This window comes from Piliocolobus tephrosceles, chromosome 20 (assembly GCF_002776525.5).
Source record: "Piliocolobus tephrosceles isolate RC106 chromosome 20, ASM277652v3, whole genome shotgun sequence".
NCBI lineage: Eukaryota > Metazoa > Chordata > Mammalia > Primates > Cercopithecidae > Piliocolobus > Piliocolobus tephrosceles.
In genome coordinates, this window is record NC_045453.1 from 54261556 (window position 1) to 54274562 (window position 13007).

The 13007-nt window shown below is 39.6% G+C and overlaps 1 protein-coding gene across 1 annotated transcript in view; it reads left to right on the forward strand.

Annotated features, from left to right (window-relative positions):
- HAO1 (hydroxyacid oxidase 1) overlaps positions 1-12804 on the forward strand; it is a 59361-nt gene extending 46557 nt beyond the window's left edge. Inside the window, exons 5-8 of the mRNA XM_023217970.2 lie at positions 571-662; positions 9914-10072; positions 10186-10255; positions 12121-12804. Coding sequence (XP_023073738.1) covers positions 571-662; positions 9914-10072; positions 10186-10255; positions 12121-12191 — 392 coding nt within the window. The 3' untranslated portion in view covers positions 12192-12804. The remainder of the gene's footprint in view (positions 1-570; positions 663-9913; positions 10073-10185; positions 10256-12120) is intronic.
- Positions 12805-13007: the final 203 nt, after the last annotated feature.

Consider the following 13007-nt stretch of genomic DNA (forward strand, 5'->3'; position numbering starts at 1 on the left):
ACCCGCCTTGGCCTCCCAAAGTGCTGTGATTACAGGCATGAGCCACCGTGCCTGGCCAATTTTTTATACATTTCAATGAGCAAACATATATTTAATTATAGAACAATATTACTTAAAATAGTTACTAAAGCTATTACAACTTTGTAATAGGTTTGTCCATTGTCTGTTACATTAACAGTGCTTGCCATTTTTATGTGCTTTTTTGCTATCCAAATTGTTGAGGAATAATTTTGCTAAATGATAAAGTGGTATAATCTTATTTATTAAAAATACTTAGCAAGAGTACACCCTTATAAAGATAAATATGTTTTATGTCAATGTATTATCTATTGATACTTTTATATATTTTACAATTAAATTGCCGTCAGAGGTAACATTTTGTTGTTCTTGGCCTAGAAAACTACCACTACTATTCTAGCGCTAACCCTAGGGTATACTTTTATGCTAAGATTATTGACCCAGGTATGCAGGTGGGAGTCAGCCTCCATTGGACTGGAATGTGGAGGCCTCTAAACCCAAGCCGCATGTTAAGTTACAGTTTCCCTAAGATGCTTGTTTTACTCTCTCCAGGTGATGATGCCAGGGAGGCTGTTAAACATGGCTTGAATGGGATCTTGGTGTCGAATCATGGGGCTCGACAACTCGATGGGGTGCCAGCCACTGTGAGTTTTGGCAAACGCTGCAATTTCCTTTTGGAGTTCCCATTTCCATCACTGTGTTACTATATCTACGTCTGCCTCCTCTTTGTGTGTAGTTTGTGTGATCAGTCAAGGTGAAATACGTGCAAATATGTGAGATCTTGGATTTTAAGTTTAGTGGCACATAACTACCCAAATTAACAAATATATTTATGTTTAATTAGCCCAGTGCATTTATTTGTAACCTATGAAAGTCTCTATTAAATAATAAGACATTTGTGGGCAAGGATTATTCTGGAATTCACAGATACACCAATAAGTATGTAAACTGGAGTGTGAAAGAAAGGATTATGCCATGAATGTCCAAAGACATGAACTAGCAGAGAATTGTGGGAATTCAAAGGCTGTGGTAGAATCTGAGATCATCGGTACAACTGAGACAAGAATTCAGGAGGAGGGACATATTGCAATTTCCTGTGGAGTGGCGGTTGAAAAGCTGCAGAGAAACAGTGGCGAGTTGGGAAAAGGAGAAAAAAAGCTTAGGCCCAGGCAAGGGGAAGTGAGCTGTAAGTAGGCTACTCTGGCTGGGTTGTGAACCACCTTGGCTGCATATTGGAATCATCTGGGAACTTTAAAGACTCCTGATCTGCTCCCCAGGTCTATTTATCAGAATCTCTGGTTGGGGCTTGGGAGTGTATAGGCGCTAGTATTTTTTTAAAGCTCTCAGGAGATTCCAAACGTGTATCTTTGGTTTTTATGCACTAGAGTAGGCAAATCAGAATCCAAAATCTAGGTATAAAAGTAAGCCAAACTGGCCTGAAAGGTGTGAGACTGAATGGAGCTGTATTGAAGAGCAATTAGAACCTGAAGATCCTAAAACCATGAAAACCGACAGACTCTTAGAGCAGATTTTAAGATCAGGGACTGGGAGTCCAGAAATGGATGCAAAGCCATGGAGATGGACACATTTCCTGGGGTGGATTTTATGGATCCATGATCCAGAATGGGGGCCAGGAGCCATTGGTGGGGTGCTATCAAGCGGTTCCCTTACATGCTGTCCACTTGTGGGGATCTGGCCAAGCCTCTTGTAGATGGGGCAATGATGTTGCAGATACTTTTTGCTTCTGCTCTGGCCCCATGTGGCCCCCTCTTTGCAGTGTGATAAGCCTAAGTGTAAAATGGCAAAGAGTGAGATGTGCTCAGGGAATACTAAATAATCCATCTTGTTTGCAGTGTCTGATGCTGTAACCGCCCAACCGGCTCTCCTTGTCCACCGTATAGACAGAGCCGATTTATCAAGACAGGGGAATTGCAATAGAGGAAGAGTTTAATTCACGCAGAGCCAGCTGTACTGGGAGCCTGGAGTTTTATTATTACTAAAATCAGTCCCTCTGAAAACCTGGGGTTCAGGGTTTTTAAGGATAATTTGGTGGGGAGGGAGTCGGAAAGTGGGGAGTGCTGATTGGTCAGGTCGGAGATAAAATCACAGAGAGTCGAATTGTCCTCTTGCTCTGTGTCCATTCTTCATTGGAGGCCACACCACCAGATGAGCCAGTTTATCAGTCTGGGTGGTGCCAACTGATCCAGGTACAGGGTCTGCAAAATATCTCAGGCATTGATTTTCGGTTTTACAATGGTGATGCTATCCCCAGGAGCAATTTGGGGAGGTTTGGAATCTTGCAGCCTACAGCTGCATGACTCCTAAACCATAATTTCTATTCTTGTGACTAATTTGTTAGTCCTGCAAAGGCAATCTAGTCACCAGGCAGGAAGGGAGTTTGCTTTGGGAAAGGGCTGTTATCATCTTTGTTTCAAAATTAAAGTATGAACTAAGTTTCTCCCAAAGTTAGTTTGGCCTACACTCAGGAATGAACAAGGAAAGCTTGGCAGTTAGAATCAAGATGGCGTCAGTTAGGTGAGATCTCTTTCACTGACATAATTTTCTCAGTTATAATTTTTGCAAAGGCAGTTTCAGTGGGAGTGGGAGAGTTCTGGGAAACGCATCTGCCTGGATAGATAAGGAAGGAGATCCTTGACTATTATGAGTCATTGGGTGTGCACTAGAAGAGCCTTGGCTTAGCAGCAATGAGTCTTACAAAGTGGATTTTGTCATGACAAGAAGCAGAAAGGCCAGTGAGGTGGCCTTTATAATTACCATAGCCAAGGAAAGAGACAAGGAGGGCCTGAACTGCAGAGGGACAGAGGGAATTGCTTTCTGCTCCGTACCTTGGTTTCCTCATCTTTTAAAATTTAAACCTTTAAACTGTAATGTTTTATAATTTGATTTACATAGGCAAAGTAACTGCATCATATAACAAAACTGTATATATCTGAATATATTTACTAAATATATATATATTTCCTATCTATCTATCTATCTATCTATCTATCTATCTATCTATCTATCTATGTATCTATCTATCTATCTTTACTAAGTAATGTGGGTCAACTTTCCAGACCACCACCTCTCTCAGAACTGGATGCTTATATATATATTTTCCCTTTAATCGGAACCCTTCAGTGGTAGTTATTATATAGATGGTTGGAATTGAGATGACCATTTGAATTTATCCACAGAAGAAGAGTAGAACAAATACTTTAGCCAACTAGTAGTGGTCTGTTGTTTCATTGCACTAGCAAGTTGATTTAGTGACATTCATAGACCAATTGTGTGACTGTGATGGTGGAGTAAATGGTGGCAGGGAATATTGGGTGTGCATTTTGCACTGAGTTTTTCCTAAAGCACTCATGGTAGGAACCAAGCAAGTCTTTGTACATTGTAGGATTATACAGTCAAGTGGTGGCTCACACCTGTAATCCCAGCACTTTGGGAACCCAAGGCAAGGGGATCACTCAAGGCTAGGATTTCAAGAGCAGCCTGGCCAATGTGTGAAACTCCGTCTCTACTAAAAATGCAAAAATTAGCTGGGCATGGTGGTGTACACCTGTAATCCCAGCTACTTGAGAGGCTGAGGCAGGAGAATTGCTTGAACCAGGGAGGTGGAGGTTTCAGTGAGCCGAGATCCATGCCACTGCACTCAAGCCTGGGCGACAGAGTGAGGCTCTGTCTCAAAAAAACAAAACGAACACACAAAAGATGAAAAGTAATGAAACTGGAAGTTGTCAGCTCTTTGCAACTCAGTTTTGCTCCCAGAGACACACCATTTTCGGTGATATTAAATGTTGGCTGCAGGTAAACAGAGGCAGAAAGTGAAGGCCTCCTCCTTGTAGGGTGGAGAGGTTGGTCACAGCACAAGGCTTTTTCTCAGATTTATGACTCACTTGTATATGGATATGCAGACTTAGTGGGTGGGCCAAACTGTTTTCTAAAAATAAAATATAAATCTACTGAAATCAAATCTAACTAGATTTTAAGGGAAAAATAGCCAAATGGTGTTGCTTGTTTCCTTCTCGCTGAGAGAATATGGACACATCTAGAAGGGTTTTTGAGTTGTGTTCCATGAGACTGTTTTTTAAAAAACAATAACTGAACCTAAGACCTGGAACTATAAAAATTCTGGAAGATAACATTGGAAAAACCCTTTTAGACATTGGCTTAGGGAAGAATTTCATGACCAAGAACCCAAAAGCAAATGCAATAAAAACAAAGAGAAGTAGCTGGGAGTTAATTAAACTAAAGAGCTTATTGCACAGCAAAATGAATAGTCAGCAGAGTAAACAGACAATCCACGGAATGGGAGAAAATCTTCACAATCTATACATCTGATAAAAAACTAATATACAGAATCTACAATGAACTCGAACAAATAAGTCAGAAAAAAAACAAACAATTTGATCAAAAAGTGGGCTAAGAACAAGAATAGACAATTCTCAAAAGAAGATATACAAATGGCCAACAAACATAGGAAAAAATGCTCAACATCACTAATGATCAGGGAAATGCAAATCAAAACCACAGAGCAAGACCACCTTACTCCTGCAAGAATGACCATAATAAAAAAATCAAAAGACAGTAGGTGTTGGTGTGGATGCAGTGATTAGAGAATACTTCTACAATGCTGGTGGGAATGTAAACTAGTACAGACACTATGGAAAACCACGCAGAGATTCCTTAAAGAACTAAAAGTAGAACTACCATTTGATCCAGCAATCCCACTACTGGGTATCTACCCAGAGGAAAATAAGTCATTGTTCGAAAAAGATACTTGCGCAGGCCTGTTTATAGAAGCACAATTCACAATTGCAAAATCATGGAACCAACCCAAATGCCCATCAATCAATGACTGGACAAAGAAACCATGGTACATGTATATTATGGAATACTACTCAGTCATAAGAGGAATGAATTAACAGCATTTTCAGTGACCTGGATGACATTGGAGACTATTATTCAAAGTGAAGTAACTCAGGAATGGAAAACATCGTATGTTCTCACTGATATGTGGGAGCTAAGCTATGAGGTCGCAAAGGCATAAGAATGATATAATGGACATTGGGGACTTGGGGGAAGAGTCGGGGAGTGGGCAAGGGATAAAAGACAACTAATATGGTGCGGTGTATACTGCTCAGGTGATGGGTGCACCAAAATCTCAAAAATCACTACTAAAGAACTTACTGATGTAACCAAATACCACCTGTACCCCAATAACTTATGGAAAATAAAATAAAAAATTAAAATTAAAAACAAAACAAACAAAAACCAATAACCAGCTGGGTGCGGTGGCTCATGCCTGTAATCCCAGCACTTTGGGTGGCCGAGGCGGGCAGATCACCTGAGGTCAGGAGTTTGAGACAAGTCTGGCCAACATGGTGAAACTCTGCTTCTACTAAAAATACAAAAATTAGCCAGGTGTGGTGGCGGGCACCTGTAATCCCAGCTACTTGGGAGGCTGAGGCAGGAGAATTACTTGAACCTGGGAGACGGAGGTTGCAGTGAGCCAAGATTGCACCGTCATACTACAGCCTGGGCAGCAAGAGCAAGACTCCATCTCAAAAACAAAACAAAACAAACCATAACCCTCCTCTTTGCATGTCATATACATGAGAGGAGATACTTGCTTGAGTTTTGCCTCACACTTTAGAGCAAGTTTAAAGCTCATAATGATGAGAGAAATGTGAGAAAGGATTCGGTGTATGGCACAGTACAAAGTTCTCTCAGTGTGTGGGTTTTGCGGTGAGCGGCAAAAGGCTTGGGGGAGGCTGTGGTGTCCAGGTCTCAGTACTTGCACAGAATAACTTGCTGTACTGCAGATTTTGTTATGTCATAAGTCAGAGCCACGGAGGCAGCATGATGTCATGGGAAGAGCACTGACATGGAGTCTTGTCTCACCTTTCTTAGGGGATAAGAGCTGAGTAAGTAAGTCACTGAGACTTTTAGCCCAAACATCTTCACAGTATTGTGTTGCTTACAAAAAGAAAGTGGACAACAATATGAATTCTACATTTCTGTTAGGTTGATGCAAAAGTCATTTCACCATTACTTTTAATGGCAAAAACTGCAATTACTTTTGCACCAGGCTAATCTAAATCACAGAATTTGCTTATATGGAGAAATACTAAATATTACTAGGAGTCCTAGAACAGTAATTTAACTTCAGTTCATCTTAATATGTTGCTTCTGAGAAGAGTTATCAGGCCTCTGCTACACCCCAGAAAAACTAAAAACTAAGATCGTATTAAAAATGCACTTATCACCTCATGGTGAAAATGTGATCCAGATTGGCTTTGAAGTAATTAGAGAATAACAGGATGGAATCAAATTGATTTCTAAAATACATAGCATTAGATCTTCTCAAATTAAGATTCTCTGGAATATTTAAATCCTAAGAGCATTGTTTTTCAATTTTGCATTTTCATTTTGATGCTATCTGGACACGAACGACTTCAAGCTTAGAAATACGACTTTCTTTCACAGTGGAAATTATCAACAACAAAATCTTTCTATAGAATAAGCATCTGGGTTGTTAAGTTCTTGGGGATGTTCTGTGAAGTACTACAAGAGATTTAAATTTTCTTCTATATAAAGAGTCCATGCAATTCCATCTTGGAGAAACATTGAATGTATCAGCTGGCTTTTGCTGCATAACAAATCACTCTGAAACTTACTGGATAAATCACAATCATCATTATTACATTCTACAATTTTGTGGGTTGGCAATTTGTGTTGAGATCTGCTGAGTGTTTCTCTGGTCTTGGCTGGACTCAGTCACATGTGTCTGTGGCCAGCTACCAGGCCTACTAGGAGGCTGGCATAGGATGAGCTCTGCAGGGATGGCTTTGCATTGTCTCACATCTTCCAGCATTCTCATGAAGTGGCAGGTCTCCTAGAGAGTAAGTGTAAGCATGCAAGGCCTCCTGAGATCTAGGCTTTGAATGGACATCCTGTCACTTCTCTCATATTCCACTGGTGAAAGCAAATCACAAGTTCAATTCAGATCTAAGGTGTGGGGGAACAGAATCCTCCTTCCTTTCCCTCTGTCCCATAATGTTGCAAGGAAATGAAGATGAAGAGGAAATCATTGCAGCCATTTTTGCAGTTGCAAACAATCAGCAAAATGTATACGGACCAGTGATTTTGTAAGTGTGCTTAGGTTATGGGCAGTGACTTGGACTCTGTCTCCTTTGCGTTTAACTAAGCACCTCCGGTTCCATCTGCTTTTGTTTATTTTAAACTATTTTGATTTGAACAAAGGTTTCCATACCTAAAATGTCAGAAATCAAGAGTATAACAATGGATGCAATAGGAAGATGGAAAGGTGAGAGCTCCTTGCCAGTAGAAGTTGTGTTTGGGGGAGGGGTTGAGGGAGCAAGTTGTGCAGGGAGCATTCTGGAAGTGTGTGACTCGAACACAAATGAGAAAGAGGATTCTCTTTGCGAATCAGATCCCTGTGGATTTCTTTCTGCATCCCCTACTCTGCCTGACATTAGTGCCTTAAATATACCAGGTCCTTTATAAAGTGTTTGACAAAACAGCAGATAGAGGGATGAATGAGTAACAGTATACAGGGATCTTACCATATTTTACTGGAGATTAACTCCAGTGGAGTTAAGCCCACAATTACTTGCCCAAAGAAGTACTAAGGAAAAAGCTAAAATGAATGATCTCACAGATGTATAGAAAGCTGAAAAGAAGGAAACATAAACAGGGCCATAACATAGTGAGTCTGTCTACTGTATTTATTTATCTAATCTGTTTGATCAGAATATTTTGTGTAATATACACCTAGTAAAAACTGCAGCTATTGAAAGAAAAAGGGGAGGATTGAAATGCCTAGCAGTAGATGGAACATTGCTGTTCACAGACACATGAAACACCAATCTGGGCTCCGTTTTTTAACCCAGGATTCGCATTTTTAAATATCTTTATTAGTTTACTTTTAGGCCAGGGTAGGCATTGGAAATTACCTAAACACACTTGATTTGACTGACTTTGAAACTGTGTATTGAACCCAAGCTAGCTAATATTTTTCTTTGGTTCTGGTTTCAAATGGGGAAATATGCTTAATTATAGCTTGCATCATGCTTGGAAATTGTAGCATTTATATGTTGATGTAACTTGCCTGAATGCAAAAAGAGGACTATGTATAGGAAAAGGGACATATGTAAATAGATCCAAAGCATGTTTGGCAAGGCAGAAAAGCCAAAAGGAAAAGAGGAAAATCACATTACCTGCCAAACATTTAGGGGCCACATGCCAAGAGTTACCTTCACTTCCTTCCAATCTGTAGCCCTATTTGGTCTTCAGCCTCATACATAAAACTCTCTTTAAGTTTAGCCTCTAAAATTTTAGGGTAGAAATGGGATAACCTCTGAGTGATTTCAGCACAATTATTTCTGGAAAAGGTGAACTTGAGTGTATGGCAGCTTCCTCAGCATACATTTTAAATAGGAACTGTACTTAATTTAGATTTTTACATTTTGGGATGAATGTGGGTGATTTCTACAGATTTCGACCTCTAGCTCACCTTGTAAATTGTTTTCATTCTCAAATGCAGATTCACATTAAAGCAGCCAATTGTATTATTTAACTACTGCCATGTGACACTATAAAATGAACAATCCCAAACTCAGTGATTTAAATCAGCAATCACTTATTTCCATGAAAGTTTGTGTGGACTAGTGTCTACCGATCTAGGCTTGGTACTAGCTAGGTGACTGGTATCCAATTGTCAGCTCCAGCTGGGCTTGGCTGTGCTGGCACTGCTTCCTGAATATTTATCCTAGGGCCAAAGATGAAGGGAAAATAATACCTGGTGGATGGTCTTCTCATGGCAAATGACAAGGTGCAAAAAAGTAAGTGAGAATACATGAGGTTGCTTAAGGCCTATGCTCAGAAATGACATTCTGCCAGCTCTGCTCACATGTTATCAGCCAAAGTGGCCAAGGCTAAGGTGCAGGCAAGTGCACTTTGATGCCAACCTATGTCCATCATCACCAATTGCCAATCAAGACCAAGATCTTCATGGTGCAAGTGGTCATATTCCTTAAAAGCAAGAAAAATGTTTTCACAGAGTGTTCTTTAATATACAGTTGGATGCAAAATATGTTGGATGAGAAAATAAGAGACTAAGTTGTTTTATTATTAGTTGCATTTGCATTTTACACACTGCTTGCACTATTATCTGAGCATGAATTTTAACAATTGACTTGCAATGAGTAATGTTCAGAATAATTTATGTCAATAAAATACTTCATTTACTTTTATACATTTTATAATTCTAGCACTTTGGGAGGCTGAGGCAGGCAGATCACTTGAGGTCAGGAGTTCGAGATCAGTCTGGCCAACATGATGAAACCCCATCTCTACTAAAAATACAAAAATTAGCCAGGCATGGTGGTGGGCACCTGTAATTCTAGCTACTTGGGAGACTGAGGCAGGAGACTCACTTGAACTCTCAATATGGAGGCTGCAGTGAGCCAAGATCATGAAACTGCATTCCAGCCTGGGTGACAGAGCAAGACCCTGTCTCAAAAACAAAACAAAAAAAGTTATGGAAGATCAAGTGTTTTATGTTTATAATTTTTTGATGACAATCTTTGAATATAAGAAACAGAAAAAAAGCAAACCTGCACTTTAAAAGAAAAATAAGCTACTCATTTCCAAATTTAGCTGGTGTTTTAGTTACTAGCATTTGTACCTCTCTTCTTTCAGGAGGAAATAATTTTACCATTGACCCCAATGGTAAAAAGAAGCCAACCCTACTTGGCTTCTTTCACTCTCAGCCCTAGCTGGATGTGTCCATGGTTTTTGGAGGTGGAGTTGAATGACAATTCAGTGTTAATAGAGTCACATTATCGAACTTTTCTTTCCCCAGATTGATGTTCTGCCAGAAATTGTGGAGGCCGTGGAAGGGAAGGTGGAAGTCTTCCTGGACGGGGGTGTGCGGAAAGGCACTGATGTTCTGAAAGCTCTGGCTCTTGGCGCCAAGGCTGTGTTTGTGGGGAGACCAATCATTTGGGGCTTAGCTTTCCAGGTAATTGGACAAAGAAAGAAATATATAAAATAGACAATTTGACAGTAAAACAAATGAATAAAACAAGTCAGACTGATTTACACAATAGTTCTGTATTTTTTTCACTCGGTTAGGGGGAGAAAGGTGTTCAAGATGTCCTTGAGATACTAACGGAAGAATTCCGGTTGGCCATGGCTTTGAGTGGTAAGACTCATTCTTGTTTACAACTTTCTTTTCTTTTATGATCTTTAAGTCAGGGTCCTTGGTGGAGAGAAGTGAATTTGAAAGAGAAGAGTGTGGGATCATTAAGTATGTTAAATTTGACGTTGACTCCATATCTACAGTTTTGAGGAACTCTGCATGTGCATAGTCTCTAGTAATTACTTAACCTCAATATTTCACAGCTTTATTAAGAATATTTTGGTGAGTACGACTACTTAAAGGCGGTTGCAACATCATACTCTTCCTCATCTCATAACACATGAACACATATATCTACCTGGATAGTCAACAGCTCCCTTTGGACATCTAAGTGGCATCCCAAACTCTTACCTGTCCAAAACTAAGCTGCTAACTTTCCACACTAAACCTGCTCCACCTGCAGTTTCTCCATCAGTTCATGTTAATCCCATAGTTTCAGTTGCTGAGTCCAAAAATCTTCAGTCATTCTTGCCTCTTCTTTTCTCTCACACCTTCTTACTCACAGGGGCTCGATCTTCAAAATATAATCAGATTCTGACCTCCCTGTCATCTCCACTGCCACTGCCCTGGCTGGAGCCATCATTGTGTCTCATTCCGTGGACATTGCGAGTGGGCAGGTCTGTCCTCACGTACCTCCCCTCTCCCAGTCTATTCTGATCATGGCAGCCAGAACGGTTCTTTTAAACATTAATTGAGATCATCTTACTTTTCTGATCAGAAAACCCCCAATGGCTCTTGGTTTACTCAGAGTAAATGTCAAAGTCCTTATAGTGGTTTACAAGGCCTCATATGGTTTGACTCCCGTCATCTTTCTGATCCCAACTTCTAATAATGTCACCCTTACTTATTCCACCCATGTGACATTTGCCTCCATGATGTCCCTTGACTGTGTGAGATATGTTTTAGCCTTGGGGTATTTGCAAAGATTGTTCCCTCTGCCTGGATGCTCTTCCTCCAGATAGTTACATGAAAAACTTCCTCTCATCTTTCATGTGTTCATATAAATTACACTTGCTTAAAGGTGCCTATTCTGATTACTGTGTTTAACATAGCAATTTATCCTCCACCAATCTATTCAACTTTCCGTTTTCTTTTCCAGTTTTATTTCATGCTTTTTCCATAGCACCTATTGTTTCCTATATATCATCTATCATAGAATTTCCTTTTAAAATTATATGTGTTATATATTGTCTGCTTCCCCTTTAGAACATAAGATGCACGAGGCAGGGGGCTTTGTTGTCTTGACTGCAGTATTTTCAGTGCGTAGAGCAGTGCCTGGCGCACAAACAATACATATTTGCTGAATGAATGAATGAATAAATAAATAAGCATTAAAATATTAATAGTGACTATTTCAAATTTGGCTCAGAAAGAACCTGTAGCTAGAAAGAATGGCCGGGAGTTAATTATCAGCTACCCCATGTTTGAAGGTAAAGAGGATTTCCTTTTCTGTAATCCATATGATCTGGATTGTCCCCATAGATAGAACTCCCCAGATAAATGGTCTACTCGCTACTGTACTCAGTCTACAGACAGAGCCTCAACAAGAAGAATGCCATTCTGTGGATCCTCACTACGCATTTTAATTTGCTACAGACATATCCTAAAAGAGAGCTTTCAGTCACTGACTCTCTATTAAATGTGGCAGAAAGAATATACTCTTTGTGTTAATAAAAATATGTGCCAGTCATTTTGTGTTAAGGACTGTTTAGGTAATAAAAAATGGTCTCATGCCACATAAGATTTGGCAAGCCTACCTTGAATCATAAACCTTACATTTGTCAAATTTTACATTCCTTGGGAAAACGATTACCTGCCTGATTATTATTGCATTCAGTTCATATTAAATGTATGCATTATTTTTTCAGGGTGCCAGAATGTGAAAGTCATCGACAAGACATTGGTGAGGAAAAATCCTTTGGCCGTTTCCAAGATCTGACAGTGCACAATATTTTCCCATCGGTATTATTTTTTTTTGGCATGTATTACTTGACAAAGAGACACTGTGCAGAGGGTGACCACAGTCTGTAATTCCCCACTTCAATACAAAGGGTGTCGTTCTTTTCCAACAAAATAGCAATCCCTTTTAGTTCATTGCTTTTGACTTTTCAATGGGTGTCCTAGGAACCTTTTAGAAAGAAATGGACTTTCATCCTGGAAATATATTAACTGTTAAAAAGAAAACATTGAAAATGTGTTTAGACAACGTCATCCTCTGGCAGGCTAAAGTGCTGTATCCTTCAGTAAAATTGGAGGTAGCAAACACTAAGGTGAAAAGATAATGATCTCATTGTTTATTAACCTGTATTCTGTTTAGATGTCTTTAAAACAGTGGTTCTTAAATTGTAAGCTCAGGTTCAAAGTGTTGGAAATGCCTGATTTACAACATTGAGAAGGTAGCCCTGGATAGAATTGGAATGGGTGGCAGTAACTGGTGATACTTCTTTGAATGCAGCTTTCCAATCACATCTTTAGTGTCTGAATAGATCCAAATGTTTTAGGATGTATGTTACTTCTTAATCAGAGAGAAATAAAGCATTTTGGGGAAGAATGTATCTAGTCCATTTGTAACAATATGAAATTTTAATTTTATTTTCTGAACCCTAATTATCTCCTCGTTTCCTTTCTGCATACCTCATTGGTTCTCCTGTATCTCCTACTTCCCTTTCTTTACTCTTTTGATTCTTTACCATTGATAGCCATGTGCAAGGATTGCTACATAATGTGTGAGGACTATGCCACATTAAAATGGGGC